Genomic DNA, 26,173 nt, shown 5'->3' with positions numbered 1-26,173 from the left:
TTAAATTAAAATAAATTAAATTAAAATAAAATAAAGTAAAATAAAATAAAATAAAATAAAAAATAAAGTAAAATAAAATAGAATTAAAAATAAAATAAAAATAAAGTAAAATAAATACATAAAAAATAAAATAAAATAAAAATTAAATTAAATTAAATTAAATTAAAATAAAGTAAAATAAAATAAAATAAAAATACAATACAATAAAATAAAGTAAAATAAAATAAATAAAATAAAATAAAATGCTTTATTGTTGAAAGGATTATCTATGTCTCCCCTTTCCCCGCCCAGGGCCCCCCTCAGGCCGCCCCTCACCCCCCACCCCCACGCCCCGACCCCCCCACCCTCTGCGCCCACAGGTTCGGCTCACACCCGAGAGCCATCAGCCGTCAGTCATGCTCCGTGACCCCGTTTCCTGTAGTCACTTCCCTACGGCTCCCCCTGCCCTTTAAACAGCGGGGTGCCCCGCGCCGATGACTCAGGAGCCGGGGGAGAGCGATCGGGGCGCCCGGAGGGACCGCCCGCGCGCCCGCCCCCCGCTCCCTCCTTCCCGGGCCCAGCATGACCCGTGCGCTCCGGCCCTGGGCGCCCGCGGCGGCGGCCTTGGTCCTGGGACACCTCCTGGGAGCCGGTAAGGACGGACTGGGGGTTCCTTGTGGCCAAAACCCCCTTCGTTTAGAGCATCCCCCCCCCTTTTTTTAAGGTCTCTTGGGACAAACTCACCCTTTTCTGCGGGAAATTTGCAGGAGATTCGCTGTGGGCGCCGGTGGCGCAGTGGGGAGAGCGCGCGCCTGGGGATGGAAGGGGCCCGGGTTCAACTCCCTGTCTCTTCGCGGTTCCTTTTCTCTGCAATAAATCAGTGGAAAAAGTGCATTTTGCATATTTAAAAAAAAATATATATATATATATATATTTTAATTAATTTCCGTGGATGGAGGGCTCGCGGGTTCAATTCCCAGTTAAGCGATCCTTGTCTCTTCGAGGTTCCTTCTCTCTACAATAAATCAGTGGAAAAAATGCATTTTGCATTTTAAAAAAATATATATATATATTTTAATTAATTTCCGTGGATGGAGGGGTCGCGGGTTCAACTCCCAGTTAAGCGATCCTTGTCTCTTTGTGGTTGCTTCTCTCTACAATAAATCAGTGGAAAAAGTGCGTTTTGCATATTTTTAAAAAATATATATTTTTTTATTAATTTCCGTGGATGGAGGGGTCGCGGGTTCGATTCCATGTCAGGCAACGCGTGTCTCTCTCTGGCTGCCCCTGTTCCTGGATGTTTCTCTCTAAAATAAATCAATGGAAAAATTGTATTTTTTTTTTTTTTTAAAAAAACAACATATATTTTTATTGATTTCAGAGAAGGAAGGGAGGGGTGGGGGGTTCGATTCCCCGTCAAGGGATAAGGTTGTAGGGTCATTAGAGGCTTGATTGACAGGCAGCTCATCCATGTCTCTCTCTCTCTCTCTCCTCTCCACTCTAAGATAAATCAGTGGAAAAACTGTATTTAAAAAATATATATTTTCATTAATTTCCGTGGATGGAAGGGTTGTGGGTTCGATTCCTGGCCTGGGAAAAGGTTGTAGGGTCATTAGAGGCTGGTGTGGGAGGCAGCCAATCTCTCTCTCTCTCCCTCCCTCTCCTCTCCACTCTCTCTAAGATAAATCAATGGAAAAACTGTATTTAAAAAATATATATTTTTATTAATTTCCGTGGATGGAAGGGTTGCGGGTTCGATTCCTGGCCTGGGAGAAGGTTGTAGGGTCATTAGAGGCTGGTGTGGGAGGCAGCCAATCTCTCTCTCTGTCTCTCTCTGTCTCTCTCTCTCTCTCTTTTGGATGTTTCTCTCTCCCCCCTCCTCCCCACTCTTTCTAAAGTAAATCAATGAAAAAAGTGTATTTTTAAAAAAATAAAATAATTTTATTGATTTCAGAGAGGAAGGGAGAGAGAAACATCCAAGAGGAGAGAGCATCGTGGATCGGCTGCCTCCTGCACGCCCCCTACTGGGGATGGAGCCCGCCACCCAGGCATGTGCCCTTGACCGGGAATCGAACCCAGGACCCTTCAGTCCACAGGCCGACGCTCTACCCACTGAGCGGGGGAAAAAAAAAAAAAAAAAAAAAAAAAAAAATATATATATATATATATATATATATATATATATATATATATATATATATATATATATATATATATATTTTATAAAAAAAGAGCCATGGCTGGATAGCTCAGTGGTTAGAGCATCCGCCAGGGGACTGAAGGGTCCCGGGTTCGATTCCGGGTCAAGGGCACGTATCGGGGTTACCGGTTCGATTCCCGGGACCCACTTGGGGCGTGTGTGTGTGTGTGGGGGGGGGAAGTGACCACTTAATGTCTCTCTCTCACATCGTTGTCTCTCTCTCTCTCTCTCAAAAAAATCAATGGGAAAAATATTTTCTTTTTTTTTTTTTTTTTAATGTTTATTGTGGAAAGTATTACATAGGTCTCCCTATTCCCCCTTCCCCGCCCCCCCATTAACCTCTTCCAACCAGTTTGGCTCAGTGGTTAGAGCACCGGCCTGGGGCCTGGAGGGTCCCGGGTTCGACTCCGGGTCAAGGGCACGTACCTGGGTTGTGGGTTCGATCCCTGGGGACCCGGTTGGAGCTCTTTGGGGGGGAAGGCAACCCATCCATGTGTGTCTCCCACATCAAGGTCTCTCTCTCTCTCTCTCTCTCTCTCTCTCTCTCTCTCTCTCTCCTTCCCTTCCCTTCTCTCGAAAACCCAATGGAAACATATCCTCAGGGGAAGGTTTAAAAGAGAAAATAAGTTCCTTGGAGTTTGCCCAGGTTTCTGAGATGCCCACCAACCAGGCTAAGGGTGATGCATTCGGACTTATTTCAGAATTTATTTTCCATGAATTAAAAAAAAAAAAAAGCAACAGAAAAACCACGGGTGGGAGTGGGTGCTGGGTTGAGAATTCCGGGTGGATGTCTCCCACTTTCTACCCTTCAAACAGGCAAACATTTCTTCCTTTTTTTTTTTTTCCTTTTTTTCTTCTTTTTTTTTTTCCTTTTTTTCTTCTTCTTCTTTTTTTTCCCCTTTTCTTCTTTTTTTTTCCTTTTGTTTCTTCTTTTTTTTTTTTCCTATTTTTCTTCTTCTTCTTCTTCTTCTTTTTTTTTTTCTGTTTCCTGAGGCTGTTGCTGCTGATGAATATTCCCCTGGGTGGTGACTCCTGACCTCACACCCCGTGACCCTCTAAGTCACCAGAGGGGTGGGAAACCATTTCTCCTGCTCCATTTTCCCCAGGGCCCATTTGGACAGGTAGACCATCCTTCACGGGACATACAAAAGCATGGACGTACACATGAGCCTGCTGAAAACAAAAAAAAAAAGGGAAAAGAAATAAAAAAAGAAAGCAAAAATTAGCCTGCTGGTGCCCTGGCTGGTGTGGCTCAGTGGATAGAGCGTCGGCCTGCAGACGGAAGGGTCCCGGGTTCGATTCCCGGTCAAGGACATGTACCTTGGTGGCGGGCACATCCCCAGTGGGAGGTGTGCAGGAGGCAGCTGATGGATGTTTCTCTCTCATCGATGTTTCTAACTCTCTGTCCCTCTCCCTTCCTCTCTGTAAAAATTCAATAAAATATATTTTTAAAAAATTAGCCTGCTAGCCCCAACTGGCGTAGCTCAGGAGTTGAGCATCGACCTAGGAACCAGGAGGTCACGGGTTCGATTCCCGGTCAAGGGCACACGCCCGGGGTTGTACCCTCCATCCCCAGTAGGGGGCGTGCAGGAGGCAGCCGATCCATGATTCTCTCTCCTCATGGATGTTTCTCTCTCTCTCTCCCCCCTCTCCCTTCCTCTCTGAAATCCAGAAAAATATATATATATTTTTAAAATATATTTTATTGATTTTTTTACAGAGAGGAAGGAGAGGGAGAGAGAGTTAGAAACATCGATGAGAGAGAAACATCCATCAGCTGCCTCCTGCACACCCCCACCTGGGGATGTGCCCGCCACCAAGGTCCATGCCCTTGACCGGAATCGAACCCGGGACCCTTCAGTCCGCAGGCCGATGCTCTATCCACTGAGCCACACCGGTTTCGGCCAGAAAAATATATATTTTAAAAATAAATAAATAAATGATTAAAACAAATTAGCCTGTTATGTTTGGTCAAACATGGAAGGAATTCCCTTCCCCTAAAACCTGGGCAGGGCCAGACCCAATGATTTCTCGGGCCTTATATGGCCCACGGGCCGGACATTCCCATCCCTGGCGAGGCTTGACCTGCCCTGATCCTTGGAGGCCTGTGTCCATTGGCTGGATAATCCTTTCTTCTAATTGATTGATTTCAGAGAGGAAGGGAGAGGGAGAGAGAGAAACATCCATGAGGAGAGAGAATCATGGACCGGCTGCCTCCTGCACACCCCCTCCTGGCGATCGAGCCTGCAACCCGGGCATGTGCCCTGGACCAGGAATGGAATTGTGACCTCCTGGTTTCCTAGGTCGACGCTGAGCCACACCGGCTGGGCCACTGTTTCATTTATAGGACAAGAGTGCCGACATCTAGCCCTCACCGGTGTGGCTCAGTGGATAGAGCGTCGGCCTGCGGACTCAAGGGTCCTGGGTTCGATTCCCAGTCAAGGGCATGTACCTTGGTGGCGGGCACATCCCCAGGTGGGGGGTGTGCAGGAGGCAGCGGATGGATGTTTCTCTCTCATTGATGTTTCTGACTCCCTCTCCCTCTCCCTTCCTCTCTGTAAAAAATCAATAAAATATATATATATATTTTTTAAAAAGAGTGCCGACATCTATACTAATAATAGAGGAATATGCAAATTGCCTGGGACGCTGTCACGGTAACAGTAACGACAGAACAGCGGGCTGTGTGGGGCGACCAGGCCAGCAGGGGGGCAGTTGGGGGCGACCAGGCCAACAGGGGGGCAGTTAGGGGGGATGAGACTGGTCGGGGGGGCAGTTGGGGGTGACCAGGCTGACAGGGCGGGGCAGTTGGGGGCGACCAGGCTGACAGGGGGGCAGTTGGGGGGGCGACCAGGCCGGCGGGGGGGCAGTTAGGGGGGATGAGGCTGGTCGGGGGGGCAGTTGGGGGCAACCAGGCTGGCAGGGCGGGGCAGTTGGGGGCGACCAGGCTGACAGGGGGGCAGTTAGGGGAGACCAGGCCGGCAGGGGGGCAGTTGGGGGCGACCAGGCCAACAGGGGGGCAGTTAGGGGGGATGAGGCTGGTCGGGGGGGCAGTTGGGGGCGACCAGGCTGGCAGGGGGGCAGTTGGGGGGGCGACCAGGCCGGCGGGGGGGCAGTTGGGGGCGACCAGGCTGGCAGGGGGGGGCAGTTGGGGGCGACCAGGCTGACAGGGGGGCAGTTAGGGGAGACCAGGCCGGCAGGGGGGCAGTTGGGGGGGGGCGACCAGGCCAGCAGGGGGGGCAGTTGGGGGCGACCAGGCCAACAGGGGGGCAGTTAGGGGGGATGAGGCTGGTCGGGGGGGCAGTTGGGGGTGACCAGGCTGACAGGGGGGCAGTTAGGGGGGATGAGGCTGGTCGGGGGGGCAGTTGGGGACGACCAGGCTGGCAGGGGGAAGGGGCAGTTGGGGGCGACCAGGCTGACAGGGGGGCAGTTAGGGGCGACCAGGCCGGCAGGAGGGCAGTTGGGGGGGCGACCAGGCCAGCGGTGGGGGGCAGTTGGGGGCGACCAGGCCAACAGGGGGGCAGTTAGGGGGGATGAGGCTGGTCGGGGGGGCAGTTGGGGACGACCAGGCTGGCAGGGGGAAGGGGCAGTTAGGGGCGACCAGGCAGGCAGGCAGGCAGGCAGGCAGGTGAGCAGTTAGGAGCCAGTGGTCCGGGATTGTGAGACGGATGTCCGACTGCCGGTTTAGTCCCAGGGACCCTAATCCGGCAGTCAGACATCCCCTGAGGGGTCCCGGACTGGAGAGGGTGCAGGCCGGGATGAGGAGACCCACCCCCTGCCCATGAATTTCGTGCACCGGGGTCTCTGGTCATTTTAATAAACCTCAAACTCTCTCCCGCATCGCCTCACCGTCGACTGCATCGGCCTGCTTTGACCCAGGGGGCGCTTTCGAATACCAGATCATCAACTTTAATTTCGAAACCGTGCAGGTGACCTGGGACCCCAACCAACCCTCGGGGACGAACCTGACTTTTATCTACAGGTGAGTGTCCGGGGGGAAGGGGAAAAAAAAAAACAAACACGATGCCCCGGTTAAAATACCTCTTTTTAAAATGTACGTATATTCGAGGCCTGGCTGGTGTGGCTCAGTGGGTAGAGCCTCGGCCTGCGGACGGAAGGGTCCCGGGTTCGATTCCTGGTCAAGGGCATGGACCTTGGTGGTGGGCACATCCCCAGTGGGGGGCGTGCAGGAGGCAGCTGATGGATGTTTCTTTTCTATTTTATTTTATTTTATTTTATTTTATTTTATTTTATTTTATTTTATTTTATTTTATTTTATTTTATTTTTTTGCTGATGGATGTTTCTCTCTCATCGATGTTTCTAACTCTCTCTTCCTGTCCCTTCCTCTCTGTAAAAAAAAAAAAAAATGAATAAAAAAATGTATGTATATTAGTGGCCTGCGGGATCAGGCCGAAACCGGCTCCCCAAGATCCCCCGAGGGGTCCCAGATTGTGAGGGAGCGCAGGCCAGGCCAAGGGTCCCCACCGGTGCGCAATCGGGGACGTGAGGAATGCGGGGGGGGGGTATGGGGGTGGGGAAGGAGGGACCGGGGGAGGGCTCCTGGCGTGTCCGGCCTGTTTCGCTCAGACCCCATCAGCCTGACCCCAGCAGCAAGCTAACGTACCATTTGGAGCAACTGCCCCCCCCCCCGGTGGTCAGTGCACGTCATAGCAACTGGTCGACCGGTCGACGGTCTGCCCCCTGGTGGTCAGTGCACGTCATAGCGAGCGGCTGAGCGGCCTTAGCATGTCATTAGCATAGTACGCTTGGATTGGTTGAACGGCCGACCGGATCACCGGACACTTAGCCTATTAAGCTTTTATTATAGAGGATATCTACAAGGATAAGAGCGTAATATGCGAATTAGACCGGACGTCCTTCCAGACATCCTTCCGGACGACCTTCCGGACGAAGCCGGGGCTGCAGGTGAAGGCCGGGTCCCGGTGCCGGAGGGAAGCCAGTGCCGGGAGCCGGGGGAAGGAAGGCCTAGACTTGCATGGATTTCATGCATCGGGCGTCTAGTTTTATATATTTTTATTGATTTCAGAGAGGAAGGGAGAGGGAGAGAGAGAGAGAAACATCCATGAGGAGAGAGAGAATCATGGACCGGCTGCCTCCTGCACCCCCCTTTCCTGGGGATCGAGCCCACAACCCGGGCATATGCCCTTGACCGGGAACCGAACCCGGGACCCTTCAGTCCCCCGGCCGACGCTCTATCCACTGAGCCACACCAGCTAAGGTCTGCCTCTGTCTTCTGGCCAAAGGTCCCTTGCCTTTCACACACAAACACACGTGTTACATGCGGGAGGGAGCGTTGTTTTTTTTTTTCCTCTCTTCTTTTTTTTTTTTTTTTCCAGTGAATTTGGTATTGATTCTATGAACAGTGGCGTGCGTCCCGCGTGGCTGTCTCTTGGTGGTTTGATGGCCCTTGAGATTAATGGGAAGGCGTACGCAGGAGAGCGACGTGACGATGAGTCGGTTTCGAACATGCAGGACGCGTGGCTGGGGGAGGGGAGGGTAGTCAGGGCCTGAAATTTCCACACGAGGACAGAGATGAGTCAGCTTGGATTTTCAAAGCATCCGCGTGTTCATGTCTTACGGGGGCCTACATTGTTTTATTGAGTACCAGGGGCCCGGTGCACGAAATCTGTGCCCTGGTGAGGGGTTGTCCCCCAGCCCAGCCTGCACCCTCTCCAATCTGGGACCCCTCGGGGGACGTCCCCTCTCGCAATCCGGGACCGCTGGCTCCCAACCGCTCACCTGCCTGCCTGCCTGATTGCCCCTAACTGCTCCCCTGCCAGCCTGATTGATGCCTAACTGCTCCGTTGCTGGCCTGATTACCCCCAACTGCCCTCCCCTGCAGGCCTGGTCGCCCCCAACTGCCTTCCTCTGACAGCCTGGTTCCCCCCCAACTGCCCTCCCCTGCAGGCCTGGTCCCCCCCAACTGCCTTCCCCTGCAGGCCTGGTCCCCCCCAACTGCCTTCCCCTGCAGGACCAGTCGCCCCCAACTGCCTTCCCCTGCAGGCCTGGTCCCCCCCAACTGCCTTCCCCTGCAGGCCTGGTCCCCCCAACTGCCTTCCCCTGCAGGCCTGGTCCCCCCCAACTGCCTTCCCCTGCAGGCCTGGTCCCCCCAACTGCCTTCCCCTGCAGGCCCAGTCGCCCCCAACTGCCTTCCCCTGCAGGCCTGGTCCCCCCCAACTGCCTTCCCCTGCAGGCCTGGTTCCCCCCAACTGCCCTCCCCTGCAGGCCTGGTCTCCCCCAAATGCCTTTCCCTGCAGGCCTGGTCCCCCCAACTGCCTTCCCCTACAGGCCTGGTCCCCCCAACTGCCTTCCCCTGCAGGCCTGGTCCCCCCAACTGCCTTCCCCTGCAGGCCTGGTCCCCCCCAACTACCTTCCCCTGCAGGCCTGGTCCCCCCAACTTCCCTCCCTCCCCTGCAGGCCCAGTCCCCCCCAACTGCCCTCCCCTGCCGGCCATCTTGCAGCGGCCATCTCTGACCACTCGGGGGCAGCCATCTTATGCAGGGGCGTGAGGGTAAATTTGCGTATTACCTCTTTATTATGTAGGATTTTCTGTGTAAATCTTTATTGTTGAAAGGATGGCACATGTCCCCCTTCCCCCCCCCACATTGGTCCTCTCCAGCCCGCCCCCCCCCCAATTCCCACCCCAGGCCCTCACTCCCTATTGTCCATAAAAGGCCTTTAGTTCATTATCTCCCACCCACCCTCTCCCACCTTCCCTCCGAGACTGTACACTCTGTCCCGTTCTTTACGGGGGTAAATTTTGAGCTCGTCATGGCTTGGGTTTAAGGACTTTTTTTTTCTCTTCTCCTCCCCCCCCCCCCTTTTTAAAAAATCCTCACCCAAGCATATGTTGCCATCAATTTGCATAATTTTTATATTAGTTTATTGATTTCAGAGAGGAAGGGAGAGAGAGAGAAACATCCATGAGGAGAGAGAATCGTGGATCGGCTGCCTCCTGCACACCCCCTGCTGGGGATGGAGCCTGCAACCCCGGGCAGGTGCCCTTGACTGGGAATCGAACCCAGGATCGGTCTGCAGGCCAACAGTCTGTCCACTGAGCCAAGCCAGTTAGCATGGGTTTAAGGTCTTAAGGGTGAAGTGTCAGCTGGTCTCAGAATGTTCATGGATGTTTCTCTCTCTCCCTCTCCCCTCCTCTCTGAAACCAATAAAAAATATCTCTATAGATTGTTAAAAAAGGGACCTAAAGCTATGTTTGAGGTCCTATCAATGATCGAATTGGAGACAAGTTGAGGGTAACTATAGCTAATGGTAGAAAGGTATTATAAATCACTGAATGAAAGTTCAAAAATCTGCCTGGCTGGTGTGGCTCAGTGGTTGAGCCTTGACCTAGGAACCAGGAGGTCACGGTTCGATTCCCGGCCGGGGCACATGCCCGGGTTGCTGGATAGATCCCCAGTAGGGGGCATGCGGGGCGCTACCATCTTTGAGGGCGGGGCAGTCAATTAGCGTATTCCCTCCTTATTGGCTGTGAGCACTTCCATATTTGTGATGGCCTGAGGGTCAATTAGCATATTCCCTCCTTATTGGCTGTGGGTGCTGCCATATTTGTGACGGCGTGAGGGTCAATTAGCATATCCCCTCCTTATTGGCTGTGGGCGTCTCCATCTCTGAGGGCAGGGCAGTCAATTAGCATATTCCCTCCTTATTGGCTGTGGGTGCCACCATCTTTGAGGGTGGGGCAGTTAATTAGCATATTCCCTCCTTATTAGCTGTGGGTGCCACCATCTTTGAGGGTGGGGCAGTTAATTAGCATATTCCATCCTCATTGGCTGTGGGTGCCACCATCTTTGAGGGTGGGACAGTCAATTAGCATATTCCCTCCTTATTGGCTGTGGGCGCCACCATCTTTGAGGGCGGGGCAGTTAATTAGCATATTCCCTCCTTATTGGCTGTGGGCGCTGCCATATTTGAGGGCGGGGCAGTTAATTAGCATATTCCCTCCTTATTGGCTGTGGGCGCTGCCATATTTGTGACGGCCTGAGGGTCAATTAGCATATCCCCTCCTTATTGGCTGTGGGTGCCGTGATCTTTGAGGGCGAGGCAGTCAATTAGCATATTCCCTCCTTATTGGCTGTGGGGAGGTCGGGGCAGTCAATTAGCATATTCCCTCCTTATTAGATAGGATATCTATCATTTCCAAATACGATCTATGGCTCAACGGTTCTCTCTCTCTCTCTCTCTCTCTCTCTTTTCAAACCACAGATTTAACCGTAAGAACGACCGTCAATGCTCCAACTACATCCTCCAACACGGACGCCGGAGAGGGTGCCTCCTGGTGGCCGAAGGCGACGAGATTCTCAATTTTTCCATCTGGAATGGGACCCAACGCCTGGTGACCAGGAGTCCATGGATCAGCTCTTACTGTAAGTCCCACGAAGAGAGGAAACACTGCCCCTTCGCCTCCAGAATCGAGGGGCCCCCCCCCCCACCGGGCTCACCCCGACACCAGAGGCGCTAGCCTTCCGGAACGTTCCAGGGGACAGAAAATGCATGCAACGCTGAGAGTGCCACCAGAGGGCGCCATGCAGGCTGTGATGGGAGAGAATGCTCCCAAGATGCTTTGCAGTCTTTCCCTCCAAACACGAGGAGAGAGAGAGACACACTCTCAATGCCAGAATCTCACCCTCATTGGTTTTCCTTAAGTGTTTTGTTTTGTTTTTTTTAAGAGGAAGGGAGAGGGAGAGAGAGAGAGAAACATCCATGAGGAGAGAGCATCACGGATCGGCTGCCTCCCGCACGCCCCCTCCTGGGGACGGAGACCGGCCGTTGTGGCTCAGGGGTTGAGCGTTGACCTAGGAACCAGGAGGTCAAGGTTGGTTTGATCCCCGGTCAAGGGCACATGCCCCGGGTTGTGGGCTCCATCCCCAGTAGGGGGCATGCAGGAGGCAGCCGATCCATGATGCTCTCTCCTCATGGATGCTTCTCTCTCTCTCTCCCTCTCCCTTCCTCGCTGACATCCATACAAATATATTTTTTAAAAAGTGAAAATAAAGGAAGAGTGGACTCAGGCCGAAGAAGCCGACTCTGAGCAAACTCCCCGAGGTCACGGTGGGGACGTGGGGTGCCCGTCTTCGCACAGGTGACCATCCCTCCTGTGCTGTCTCGCCTCCTCAGTGAAACCCAACTCGCCGAGGGGTCTGCGTGTCCTGTGGCGTCAGGAGGCCGTGACGGTGGCGTGTCCCGACCTGCCCTTCCGGGGACTGCTGTACGAGGTTCAGTACAAGAGCACCTTTGACCGAGAGTGGCACGTGAGTGGGGGTGGGGCGTCTTCTCGGGGGCCTCAGTGAAGGAACGTTCCCCAGATAGATGCTAACTCTGAAGACACATGGAGATAGATGGATGGATAGCTGGATAGATAGCTAGATAGATAGATAATAGAGAGAAGATAGATGACAGATACAGAGATGATAGATAATAGATAGATGATAGATAGATAGATGACATAGATAGATGGATGGATGATAGGTAATAGATATAGATGATAGATGGATGATAAATAGATAATAGATATAGATAGATGGATGGATAGCTGGATAGCTAGATAGCTAGCTAGCTAGCTAGATAGATAGATAGATAGATAGATAGATAATAGAGAGAAGATAGATGACAGATACAGAGATGATAGATAATAGATAGATGATAGATAGATGACATAAATAGATGGATGGATGATAGATAATAGATATAGATGATAGATGGATGATAAATAGATAATAGATATAGATAGATGATGGATAGGTAGATATATAATAGATAGATAGATAATAGAAGATAGATGACAGATACAGAGATGATAGATAATAGATAGATGATAGATAGATAGATGACATAGATAGATGGATGGATGATAGGTAATAGATATAGATGATAGATGGATGATAAGTAGATAATAGATATAGATAGATGATGGATAGGTAGATATATAATAGATAGATAGATAGATAGATAGATAGATAGATAATAGATAGATAGATGATAGATGGATAGATAGAAGAGAGAGGGAAAGGGAGAGGGAGAGGGAAGAAGAGAGAAGAAAGAGGATGACAGAGAGAGGAAGAGAGAGAGAGAGAGAGAGAGAGAGAGAGAGAGAGAGAGAGAGAGAGGTATTGAGATTTATTTAAAGGAATTGCTCTTGGATTACAGGTGCTCTGACCTGGAATCGAATGGTGACCTCCTGGTTCATGGGTCGATGCTCAACCACTGGCTGGGCTGGTTTTTCTCTCTTTTTTTTTTTTTTCCTGTTGTTTTGGGGCAAAAAGAGAAAGTCACACAAGATTTCCAAATGCCTGAGAGAAGGAAACCTTTGTTCCCAGAATGAAGACAAAAAGTCATACCATCTACCCATCATCTGTCTACCCATCCACTCATTAGTCATCTAATATCCATGCCTATATTTATCATATTATCTATCATCTACCTATCCATCCATTCATCCATCCTTCAATCATCTATTATCAATCTGTATGTTTATCATATCATCTACCTATTTATTCATTCATCTATCATCCATCCATCCACTCATCCATCCATCCATCCACCCATCCATCCATACATCCATCCATGTATCCATCCATCCATCCATTCATCCATCCATCCATCCACCCATCCATCCATCCATCCATCCACCCATCCATCCATCCATGTATCCATCCATCCATCCATCCATCCATCCATCCATCCATCCATGTATCCATCCATCCATCCATCCATCCATCCATCCATCCATGTATCCATCCATCCATCCATCCATCCATCCATTCATCTATCCAATATCTGTCCATCCATCTATCCATCCATTCATCCATCCATCATCCATCCATCCATCCATCCATCCATCCATCCATCCATGTATCCATCCATCCATTCACCCATTCATCCATCCATCATCCATCCATCCATCCATCCATCCATCCATCCATTCATCTATGCAATATCCGTCCATCCATCCATCCATCCATCCATCCATCCATCCATTCACTCCTCCATCATCCATCCATCCATCCATCACCTATCCATTTATGTATCTATCCTCTATTTCTATCAGCTACTTATCTACACACCTACCTACATGTCAGGCCACCAACCTTCTTGTTTGCTTTCCTTCCTTCAGTCCCAGGAAAAAGAGACCTGTAATGTGACCATCCAGGACTTGGATGCTAACAAATGCTACTCCTTTCGAGCCAGAGCAACCGCCATGGAGTCCATCTATGGCTCCACAACCTACCCCAGCGACTGGACGGAGGTGGCCCACCAGCAGAGGGGGCAGCCACGAGGTAATAATGCTCGTTCGTCCACGAGGAGAGAGAATCACAAATCGGCTGCCTCCTGCATGCCTCCGACTGGGGGTCGAACCCACAACCCAGGCATGTTCCCTGACTGGGAATCGAACTGTAACCTCCTGGTTCATAGGTTGATGCATATTGGATAGATGGATGAATGTGTGATGGACAGATGGATAGATAGACAGATAGAGGCACATCGTGTGGATGGATGGATGGATGGATGGATGGGTGATGGATGGATGAATAGACAGAAATGGGATAGATCCCAATGTATAAGTATATAGATTGATAATAGATGATTGATAAATGGATGGATGGATGGATGAATAAATGGATGGATGCATAGATGTATGTATGGATGAATAGGTAGATGATAGATAATATGATAAATATATAGATTGATAATAGATGATGAATAAATAGATGGATGGATGAGTAGATGATGAATGGGTGGATGGTGGATGGATGGATGGAGAGATAGATACATGTTGGGTAGATGGATGAATGGTTGATGTATGTATGTATGAATGGATGATGGATGGATGGATGGGTGGATGATGGATGGATGGATGGAGAGATATTGGATAGATGGATGAATGGATGATGGATGGATGAGTGGATAGATGGATGGATGATGGATGGATGGATTGATGGGCAGATATTGGATGGATGGATGAATGGGTGATGGATGGATGAGTGGATGGATGGATGGATGGATGGATGGATGGATGGATGACTGATCGGTGATAGCCAAAAGCAAGTCTCAATGTTCTCCACTCCCCCCTGGAAATGCTGGTCCCAAGGGCAGTGTGTGGGGCCTCCACTCCCTGACGTGTGTCTGTCCAAGGACGCCTTCTCTCCTTCCAAGAGCCTTCTGACCGAGACCAAGACGGACTGACCCACTTTCCTGAGGAAAACTCACAGCATCTCATTCTGCCCCGCCTCAGATTCGTGCCAGGAGGAAAGGGTTTTCCCCAAATTCGTGTTGATTTACGGCCTGGCCGCCTTCCTGACTCTGCTCCTCCTCCTCCTGTGTGTATGGAAGCTACGGAGGTAAGGACAACCCTCACGTGGGGGTCTCGTCAGACACGCAGACGTTGGGGGAAAAAGAGGAAAACCGTCCAATATGATTAATTAGCAGAGTTTCCCATTTCTACACTGCTTGTCCCATTTTAAAAATATTGATTTCAGCCCTAGCCGGTGTGGCTCCATGGATAGAGCGTCAGCCTGCAGACCGAAGGATCCCGGGTTCGATTCCCGGTCAGGGGCACATACATACATCTATGCATGCATGTATGCATCCATCCATCCATTTATCTATGCATCCATCCATCATCCATGCATCCATCCGTCCATCCCTCCATCCATCCATCATCCACCCATCCTCATCCATCCATCCATCCATCCATCCATCCATCCATCCATCATCCACCCATCATCCACCCATCCTCATCCATCCATCCATTCATCATCCATCCATCCATCCATCCATCCATCATCCACCCATCCTCATCCATCCATCCATCCATCCATCCATCCATCCATCATCCATCCAACCATCCATCCATCCATCCATCCCTCCATCCATCCATCATCCACCCATCCTCATCCATCCATCCATTCATCATCTATCCATCCATCCATCCATCCATCCATCTATCCATCCATCCATCCACCCATCATCCACCCATCCTCATCCATCCATCCATTCATCATCTATCCATCCATCCATCCATCCATCCATCTATCCATCTGTCCATCATCCATCCATCCATCTAGCCAATATGCATCAACCTATGAACCAGGAGGTCAGGGTTCGATTCCCGGTCAAGGGCACAGGCCTGGGTTTGCTGGCCCGACCCCCAGTAGGAGGCGTGCAGGAGGCAGCTGATCCATGATTCTCTCTCATCATGGATGTTCCTCTCTCTCTCCCTCCGTCTCTGAAATCAATTTTAAAAAATAACAAAGAAAGAAGACGTGGGGAGGAAGTGAACGGTAGATAAAGGATTTCTGGGTAGCATTGAATTGACGTCACCTCCATGATAAGACACACGATTCATCCCCTGATAAGGGAGTGGGGGCGCCCGTAACAGATAGAAACTTCCTTTACAAAAAGGAAATATCGACGCCTTCTTTTGAGGCAGGGCGTGGGGGAGGGCAGAGAGATCCCCTCAATGGCTTTCGACTAGAAATAATCAATTTTCCAATCATCAATATTCGGGGTGATATTGTAACAGGACAACCAATGGGTCCAGGCTGCTTGTCACTACCTGAAACAATGCTTTTTTTTTTTTTTTTTGGTTAATCCTCACCCAAGGATATTTGTTTCCATTGATTTTTAGAGAGAGAGAGAGAGAGAGAGAGAGAGAGAGAGAGAGAGATGTGAGAGAGACTCATGGATTGGTTGCCTCCTGCACTCACCCTGACATGGCTGGGGATCAAGCCTGCAACCGAGGTACGTGCCCTTGACCAAAATCGAACCCGGGACCCTTCAATCCCAAGGCCGACGCTCTATCCACTGAGCCACACCAGCCAGGGATGGTTACACAGTTTTCATTTCAGCCCGGAGTGCGTGGCTCCGTGGTTGAGCATCGACCTAGGAACCAGGAGGTCAGGGTTCGATTCCCGGTCAAGGGCACATGCCCAGGGTTGCGGGCTGGATCCCCAGGTGGGGGCGTGCAGGAGGCAGCCGATCCATGATTCTCTCTCCTCATGAATGTTTCTCTCTCTCTCTCCCTCCCTCTCCCTTCCTCTCTGACATCTAAAAAAAAATATATTATTTTAAAAAATGGTTTTATTTTCAGGCCCTTGTTGGTGGTGACGTTAGGTGTCTGAGTTTGCAAGGCCGCCACGCAGGCCTCCCCTGAGCTGAGGAGGGTGGCACATGTCCCCGTTTTGTTCACAACTGTGTATACACTAGAGGCCTGGTGCACGAATTCATGCACCAGTGGGGGTCCCTCGGCCTGGCCTGCGGGATCGGGCCGAAACCGGCTCTCCGACATCCCCCGAGGGGTCCCGGATGGCGAGAGGGCGCAGGCCAGGCCTAGGGACCCCACCGGTGCAGGATCGGGGCCGGGGAGGGACGCGGGAGGTTGGCCAGCTGGGGAGGGACCGCGGGAGGGTTCCAGGGCGTGTCCGGCCCGTCTCGCTCAGTCCCGATCGGCCGGACCCCAGCAGCAAGCTAACGTACTGGTCGGAGCGTCTGCCCCCTGGTGGTCAGTGCACGTTATAGCGAGTGGTTAACCAGTCGACTGTCTGCCCCCTGGTGGTCAGTGCACGTCATAGCCACTGGTCGATCTCTCAACTGCCCCCTGGTGGAGAGTGCACGTCACAGAGACTGGTCGATCTGTCAACTGCCCCCTGGTGGTCAGTGCACATCATAGCCACTGGTCGATCTCTCAACTGCCCCCTGGTGGAGAGTGCACGTCACAGAGACTGGTCGATCTGTCAACTGCCCCCTGGTGGTCAGTGCACGTCATAGCGACTGGTCGATCCGTCGACTGTCTGCCCCCTGGAGGTCAGTGCACGTCACAGCGACTGGTCGATCCGTCGACTGTCTGCCCCCTGGTGGCCAGTGCACGTCACAGCGAGTGGTCAATCTGTTGACTGTCTGCCCCCTGGTGGTCAGTGCACGTCATAGCGAGCGGTTGAATGGCCTTAGCCTATCATTAGCATATTACACTTTGATTGGTTGAACAGATGACCAGAGGCTTTTATTATATAGGGGATCACATCCCACTTCTGGTGGGGTGCCCCCTGGACGCTCAGGGTGGGGTGCCTTTGGCCTATAAAGGGGGGGCAGGGGGCCCCTGACCTTGAGACTGAGGACAGAATTCCCTGTGGGCTCTGAGCCTCTGAGGTCGACATCCACCGTCCCCCTGAGCCCTCAAGGGGGGGCTGTGTCCCGTGGACGTGCACCCCCCTGCTCCGGGGAGTCACCCCATCTGACCACGTGCTCACCCATGTCCCCTTAGAGTGAAAAGGCTGCTGATGCCCAGGGTCCCTGACCCCAAGGCCACGTTCCCGGGGCTGTTCGAGTCCCACCACGGAAACTTCCAGGTAAGAGCCGCCTGCCCGAGCGGGCTGAAGCCGTGGGGTTCATCACACTCTTATATCGCCCTCCTGCACCATTTTTTTAAAAAAATATATTTTATTGATATTTTACAGAGAGGAAGGGAGAGGGATAGAGAGCTAGAAACATCGATGAGAGAGAAACATCGATCAGCTGCCTCCTGCACACCTCCCACTGGGGATGTGCCCGCAACCAAGGTACATGCCCTTGACCGGAATCGAACCCGGGACCCTTGAGTCCGCAGGCCGACGCTCTATCCACTGAGCCAAACCGGTTTCGGCTCCCTCCTGCACCATTTTAAAAAAATTTGGGGGGCGTGGATTGTGTGTATTTCTTTATTTTTCTACAGTCTGTGGACCTGTATTTTAATTTTTATTTTTTAAATACATATATATGTGTATACACGCACACACACACACACACACACACACACACACTTATACACGGAGTGGCCAGATGATGATGATCTCTAAACGCATAATAATCTGCCCACTCAGTGTTTGTGTGTATATATATATATATATATATATATATATATATATATATATATATATTAGAGGCCCGGTATATATATATATATATATATATATATATATATATATATATATATATATATATATATATATATATATATATTAAAGGCCCGGTGCATGAATCCGTGCTTGGGTGGGGTCCGGCCAGCCTGGCCAGGGGGAGGGGACATGGGCGGTGGGCCGGCCTGCCTGCTGGTCGAACTCCTGGTCGAGGGGACCATGTGCATATGAGCCTTTTATTCTATAGGATATACACGGAGTGGCCCGATGATGGTGCGTTCAGAGATCATCCTCATCTGGCCACTCCGTGTATATGCTAGAGGCCCAGTGCATGAAATTCGTGCACGGGTAGGGTCCCTCGTGGCTGCTGGTTGCCAGCTGGGGCTTCCCTCCCTTGCCCCGGTGGGCCCCGCCTCCTGGTCGAACTCCCGAACGGACTCTTGGTCGAGGGACAATTTGCGTACTACGTTTCTATTATATAGGATATATGATGATTGATTTCAGAGAGGAAGGGAGAGGGAGAGAGAGAGAGAAACATCAATGATGAGAGAGAGCCCTGGCCGGTGTGGTTCAGTGGATAGAGCGTCGGCCTGCAGACTGGAGGGTCCCGGGTACAATTCCCGGTCAAGGGCACACGCCCGGGTTGCAGGCTCGATCCCCAGGAGGGGGCGTCCAGGAGGCAGCCGATATCCATGATTCTCTCTCCTCATGGATGTTTCTCTCTCTCTCTCTCTCGCTCTCCATTCCTCTCTGAAATCCTTTCTAATAAAAGAGTGATATGCAAATTGACCATCACTCCAACACACAAGATGACTGCCCCCATGTGGACACAAGATGGCCAGCAGGGGAGGGCAGTTAGGAGGGACCAGGCCTGAAAGGGAAGGCAGTTGTAGGTGATCAAGTCTGCAGGGGAGGGCAGTTGGGGGTGACCAGGCCTGCAGGGGAGAGCAGTTGGGGGGGGACCAGGCCTGCAGGGGAGGGCAGTTAGGGGTGACCAGGCCTGCAGGGGAGGGCAGTTAGGGGTGACTAGGCCTGCAGGGGAGGGCAGTTAGGGGTGACCAGACCTGCAGGGGAGGGCAGTTAGGGGTGACCAGGCTGGCCGGGGAGGGCAGTTGGGGGTGACCAGGCCTGCAGGGGAGGGCAGTTAGGGGTGACCAGGCCCGCAGAGGAGGGCAGTTAGGGGTGACCAGGCCTGCAGGGGAGGGCAGTTGGGGGAAAACAGGCTGGCAGGGGAGCAGTTAGGCATCAATCAGGCTGGCAGGGTACTGGTTAGGGGGTGATCAGGCTGGCAGGCAGAAGCGGTTAGGGGCAGTCAGGAAGGCAGGCAGGCGGGCAGTTGGGAGCGAGCAGTCCTGGATTGTGAGAGGGATGTCCGATGTCCTCGTGGGGTCCCAGATTGGAGAGGGTGCAGGCTGGGCTGAGGGACACACCCCCCACTTCGTGCACGAATTTCGTGCACAGGGCCTCTAGTCAATAATAATAATAATAATAATAATAATAATAATAATAATAATAAAAAGATGAGAGAGAATCATGGGTCGGCTGCCTCCTGCTCGCCCCCAACTGGGGATCCAGCCCGCGACCCCGGGCACGTGCCCTTGACCGGGAATCGAACCCGTAACCTCCTGGTTCTTAGGTCAGCGTGCAACCACTGAGCCACGCTGGCCCAGCTGACCGGGCTGACCTAAATTTTACAAAAATTATTTATTGTTGAAAGTATTACATAAATCCCCCCCTTTTTTCCCCCATGGACCCCCCTCCCCCTCCAGCCCACCTCTACCTCCAACCCCAGGCCCTCACCCCCTCTATTGTCTGTGTCCGTGGGGGATGCATCTATGCATACAAGGTCTCTGGTTCATCTCTTCCCACCCACCCGCCCTCCCCGCCTTCCCGCTGAGGTTCCGCACTCTGTTTCATGCGTCCGTGTCTCTGGATCTATTTTGTTCGTCCGCGTATGTGGTTCAAAAGATTCCACATGTGAGTGGGATCACGTGTCTTTCTCTGACCGGCTTATTTCACTCAGCATCCTGCTCTCCAAGTCCCTCCAAGCAAACTTTATTTTATTTTATTTTATTTTATTTTATTTTATTTTTTAAAAAATATAGTTTTATTGATTTCAGAGAGGAAGGAAGAGGAGAAAGATAGAGAAACATCCATGAGGAGAGAGAATCACGGATCGGCTGCCTCCTGCACGCCCCACACTGGGGATCGAGCCTGCAACCCGGGCCTGTGCCCTTGACCGGGAATCGAACCCTGACCTCCTGGTTCATACATTGACACTCATCCACTGAGCCAGGCCGGCCGGGCAGGAGCAAGGTGCATTTCAAAACTATTTAGGTGTGAGGCAGATAAAAGAAACAGAAGGGTGATGAAAAAAAATTTTTTTTTCTTCTGTACACTCTTAGGTTCTGTGCCGGGGATCTGTAAATTAAAGGGACAAAAGACAGATTAAAAAGATTAAAAAGACAGAGGAGCCCTAGCCGGTGTGGCTCAGTGCATAGAGCGTCGGCCTGAGGACTGAAGGGTCCCGGGTTTGATTCCCGGTCAAGGCCACAGGCCCGGGTTGCGGGTTCGATCCCCAGTAGGGGGCATGCAGGAGGCAGCCAATCCATGATTCTCTTTCATCATGGATGTTTCTCTCTCTCTCTTCCTCTCCCTTCCTCTCTCTCTTAAAAAAATCAATAAAATCCTATTTTAAAGCAGGAAGTCCTCCGTGGGTTGGAGGTGGACATGAAAGGGGAGAGGAGAGAGCCTTTGCGAATGGAAATTTTCTGCAAAAAACGGGAAACTCGTGGCAGAAGGAGAGCTGGCTGCTGCTGCTGTGTCTGCTATTTTTTTTTAAAAAAAATTGCTTTCAGCTCAAAATAACCCTCCCGTCAAGTGGCCTATTTGGGGGTGGGGGGTGGCGGGTCCCCATCCCCTTGTAGAGAGAGAAGTGACAGAGCAGAGAGGAAGGCCCTTGTGTTGGGATCTTTATGTGAAGGCCACACCCATTATATCTCATTTTTTTTTATTTTTAAAAATTCTAAGTGGTAAGAAAGCATTGCACCATCTGCTAGTATGTATATACCAGAGGCCCAGTGCATGAATTCGTGCACCCGTGGGGTCCCTCGGCCTGGCATGCGGGATCGGGCCAAAACGGCTCTCCGACATCCCCCGAGGGGTCCCGGATGGCGAGAGGGTGCAGGCCAGGCTGAGGGACGCCACCGGTGCAGGATCGGGGCCTGGGAGGGACGCGGGAGGTTGGCCAGCCGGGGAGGGACCGCGGGAGGGCTCCAGGGCGTGTCCGGCCCATCTCGCTCAGTCCCGATCGGCCGGACCCCAGCAGCAAGCTCACCTACCGGTAGGGGCGTCTGCCCCCTGGTGGTCAGTGCACATCATAGCGACTGGTCGACCGGTCAACTGTCTGCCCCCGGTGGTCAGTGCACGTCATAGCGACTGGTTAACCAGTTGACTGTCTGCCCCCTGGTGGTCAGTGCACGTCATAGCGAGCGGTTGAGCATCCTTAGCATATCATTAGCATATAATCCTTTGATTGGTTGAACGGACGACTGGTTGATCGGACACTTAGCATATTAGGCTTTTGTTATATAGGATATATCAATAAAAGCATTATATATATATAAAATGTTTTTATTCATTTCAGAGAGAGAAAGGGAGAGGGAGAGAGGCAGAGAAACATCCATGAGGAGAGAGAATCATGGATCGGCCGCCTCCTGCACGCCCCCTACTGGGGATGGAGCGTGCAACCCGGGCCTGTGACCTTGACCGGGAATCGAACCCGGGACCTTTCAGTCTGCAGGTCGATGCTCCACCCCTGAGCCACGCCGGCCTGGCCGTATCTCACCTTCTCTATCGCCTCCTCGACGGATGGGTCCCTAGTTTTCTTGAGTTCCAATGGGCTGTCTCCCCCCCCCCCCCCTCCCAACAGGAGTGGATTAAGGACACGCAGAACCTCACCCACTTGCAGAAGGTGGAGGACCAGGAGCCGGAGGATGTCCTGACCGAAGGCTTGGAAGTCCCGCTCCCCAAGGTCGAGGCCGAGACTTCTGCGATGACGTTGACGGGACCCCCGTGCCTGCAGACCCTGGAGACGGAATCTGCTGGGGCGCCCAGGCGGCTCCCTGGCCGGCCCCCCCAGGGAGAAGAGGTGCTCGCTCTCGGCGGCTTCAGGTTTACGATGAGTGACAACTCTTACGTGACGTTATGAGGGGGTGCAAATTAAAAGCCAGCATCTCGTCTGTGTTGACCGTGAAAGACTGGGGGGAACTTCTTGATGACTCAGGGCTCACCCCCAGGAAGGGGGCCCCCCTAAGCAATCATGCCAACATTTTTGGGGGGGTCACTGGAGACCCCTCCTGATGGGGCCAATCCATGTTTTTTCCCCCCTCAGGGGTCACTATTCAAGGGCTTGAAGGCGGATTCATTGCAGGTGGGAGAGGATTGATTGGAGTGTTCTTTTTAAAATAAATCTATACGAATAAAAGCGTAATATGCAAATTGGTCGGGACGCCCTCACGCCATGATCAAACAGCAGGCTGTGTGGGGTGACCAGGCCAGCAGAGGGGGGCTGTGAGGGATGACCAGGCTGGCAGGGGGGACAGTGAGGGGCGACCAAATGACTAAATAGCAGGCTGCATGGGGCGACCAGGCTGGTGGGGGGGGGCAGTTGGGAGCCATCAGGAAGGCGGTGGGGGGGGGGGGAAGTTAGGGGTGACCAGGCCGGCGGGGAGGGGGCAGTGAAAGGCGACCAGGCCAGTGGGGGGGCAGTGAGGGGCGATCAGACTTGCAGGGGGGCAGTTAGGGGCGATCAGGCAGGCAGGCCGGTGAGTGGTTAGGAGCCAGCAGTCCCAGCTTGTGAGAGGGATGTCTGACTGTTGGTTTAGCAGTCGGACACCCCTCAGGGGGTCCCGGATTGGAGAGGGTGCCGGCCGGGCCGAGGGGACCCCCTTCTCCCATGCACGAATGTTATGCACCCGGCCTCTAGTATATATATATTTATCGATTTCAGAGAGGAAGGGAGAGGGAGAGAGAGAGAGAGAAACATCCATGAGGAGAGAGCATCATGGATCGGCTGCCTCCTGCACGCCCCCTACTGGTTGGGGATGGAACCCACAACCCGGGCCTGTGCCCTTGACCGGGAATCGAACCTGTGACCTCCTGGTTCCTAGGTCGACGCTCAACCACGGAGCCACCTGCACGGCTGATGTTTTCACGTAAATCGAACCATTTTTTTTCTCGGATCCTTTGTCACCGGGGACCCTGTAATCGGCAAGAATGAGGACACTTCCCTCCCCCACCCTCCCCCCCCCCCCCCACGGCCCTTGTTCTTCCTCCTAAATACTCGCAGGTGATATATTCATCCTTGTCTGGGAGGGATTTGGATTTAATGAGGGTTCTGGGAGGTCACCCCAAACACCCATCCGCCCCCAACACCCATGTGAGTGTAGGTCATGGTTTTATTATTATTATTATTATTATTATTATTATTATTATTATTATTATTACTGGAGGCCCGGTGCACGAATTCATGCACCCGTGGGGTCCCTCAGCCTGGCCTGTGGGATCGGGCCGAAACCGGCTCTCCGACATCCCCCGAGAGGTCCCGGATGGCGAGAGGGTGCAGGCCAGGCTGAGGGACCCCACGGGTGCATGATCGGGGCCGGGGAGGGATGTGGGAGGGCTCCAGGGCGTGTCCGGCCCATCTTGCTCAGCCCCGATCAGCCAGACCCCAGCAGCAAGCTAACCTACCAGTTCACCGTCTGCCCCCTGGTGGTCGGTGAATGTCATAGCAACTGGTTCACCAGTCGACTGTCTGCCCCCTGGTGGTCAGTGCACGTCACAGCAACTAGTTCACCAGTCGACTGTCTGCCCCCTGGTGGTCAGTGAATGTCATAGCAACTAGTTCTCCAGTCGACTGTCTGCCCCCTGGTGGCCAGTGAATGTCATAGCGACTGGTTCACCGGTCGACTGTCTGCCCCCTGGTGGTCAGTGCACGTCACAGCAACTAGTTCACTAGTCGACCATCTGCCCCCTGGTGGTCAGTGAATGTCATAGCAACTGGTTCACCAGTCAACCATCTGCCCCCTGGTGGTCAGTGCACTTCATAGCGACTGGTTCACCAGTCCACCGTCTGCCCCCTGGTGGTCAGTGCACGTCATAGCGGGCGCTCGAGCGGCCTTCGCCTATCATTAGCCTATCATTAGCATATCATTAGCATATCACGCTTCGATTGGCTGAACGGCCGACCGGATGACCGGACACTTAGAACATTAGGCTTTTATTCCCTAGCAGCGGTCGGCAAACTCCTGAGTCCACGGAGCCAAATATCACCAGCACCACGATGGACATTTCTTCGGAGAGCCACATTTTTTTAAACCTGAACGTCTTCAAACACCACCTCTTCCTCGTAGACTGGCCCGGGGCCGTGGTCTTTTGTGGAAGAGCCACACGCCAGGGGCCCAAGAGCCGCGGTTTGCCGACCACGGTTCCCTAGAATGATTATTATTATTTATTTTTTTCTCATCGACGTCAAGAGAAGAAAGAAAAGGTTGCACGAGAATTCTGGGGAGGCCGTGGCCGACGGCCGATGTCTCTGTAGATAGCGGGGGACACGCCTAGGTTTATCTGCCCGGGGTGTCTCGAAGGGACAGGAAGTTTCTAGATTGTTCTGATCTCTCGCTTGGTCGCTTGCATTCGTGGAAGGAGGTTTTTTGTTTTTTTTTTCTTTCTTTTTCTCTGTTTCTCCCTGCAGGTTTACAGGAAATCAAACGTTGAAAGACCCTCGGACTGGCGTGTGCATGTGTGTGTGTGCGTGTGTGTGTGTGTTGTTGGGCAAATGCAATTAGAACAAAAAATATATATATTTTTCCTGTCCCCCTCCTCCCCCTGCCCCCCCCAAAGTAAGAACCCTGCTGGTGGGAAATCAGGGAGCACACATTTTATGGGTGAAATAACCACACACGGAAATGCTCTGTGCATGTCGGACCACCCACCCGCTAAGAGCCTGCAGTTACAGAAGAAAAATTAAAAAAAATAAAAAATAAAAAATAAAAAATTCCACCCTGTGTTGGGGCTGAATCACCCCATTCCGTGCCCGTTGTTGAAAAATAATAATAAAAAAAGGTGACTTTTCTCACATTTGGAGGATTTTGTAGGGTTTTGGAATTTGGAGACACGCATTTCCTGTAGGAAGAGGAGGAAGGGGTGGGGGTATCTTGGTCCGATGACCCCATGTTGGGGGTCGGGGGGCCAGGGGCTGCTGGACCAGGGTCAGAAGGTGGGAAGGATGGGGACCCCAAAAGGCAGATTCTTGGGGCGGGCCCCTCGGCTTGACCCAAATCTTTAGTTTATTTTAAAAAATTGTGTAACGTCATTAGCCAAGTTTCTTTATTTTTTCTTTTCTTTCTTATTTATGTATTTTAGAGAGAGAAGAAGAAGGAAGAGAGAGAGAGAGAGAGAGAGAGAAACATCCATGAGGAGAGAGAATCATGGACCGGCTGCCTCCTGCACGCCCCCTCCTGGGGATGGAGCCCGCAACCCGGGCCTGTGCCCTTGACCGGGAATCGAACCCAGGACCCTTCGGTCTGCAGGCCGAGGCTCTATCCACTGAGCCACACCAGCCAGGGCTCAAACAGCTCAATTTTAAAAAGATTCCGGAGGCCCTGACTGGGTGAGGATTTAAAAAAAAAAAAGAGACAATTGGGTTCTCATTGGAATGAAAAATCCCACCGTCTTAGGGACGGACTATCACAGCTTCTCATCACCCAGGAGACGAGACACGTCCCAGCCCCGAGGCTTTTTGTGGGTGCTTCAGTCACGCAGGGCGATCAAGCATGTTTTTAATAGGAACACACACACACACAGACATACACACACACAGACACACACAGACACACACACAGACACACACACACACAGACACACACACAGACACACACACACACAGACACACACACACACACACAGACACACACACAGACATACACACACACAGACACACACACAGACACACACACACACAGACACACACACACACACACAGACACACACACACAGACACAC

The 26,173-nt window shown here is 52.0% G+C and overlaps 1 protein-coding gene across 1 annotated transcript; it reads left to right on the top strand.

Moving 5' to 3' along the window:
* The first annotated feature begins 469 nt into the window (after window positions 1-469).
* CRLF2 (cytokine receptor like factor 2) lies at window positions 470-22,606 on the top strand. Its single transcript, XM_080652132.1, has 8 exons — window positions 470-631; window positions 6,059-6,161; window positions 10,425-10,585; window positions 11,337-11,470; window positions 13,333-13,495; window positions 14,452-14,557; window positions 17,479-17,563; window positions 22,041-22,606. Exons 1-8 carry the CDS (start codon window positions 562-564, stop codon window positions 22,317-22,319), a joined length of 1,101 nt encoding a protein of 366 aa, XP_080508258.1. The 5' UTR covers window positions 470-561; the 3' UTR covers window positions 22,320-22,606.
* The last annotated feature ends 3,567 nt before the right edge of the window (window positions 22,607-26,173 follow it).

The sequence above is a fragment of the Plecotus auritus genome (genome assembly GCF_963455305.1).
Source record: "Plecotus auritus genome assembly, chromosome: X".
NCBI lineage: Eukaryota > Metazoa > Chordata > Mammalia > Chiroptera > Vespertilionidae > Plecotus > Plecotus auritus.
This window is presented reverse-complemented; position numbering and strand designations above follow the sequence as displayed.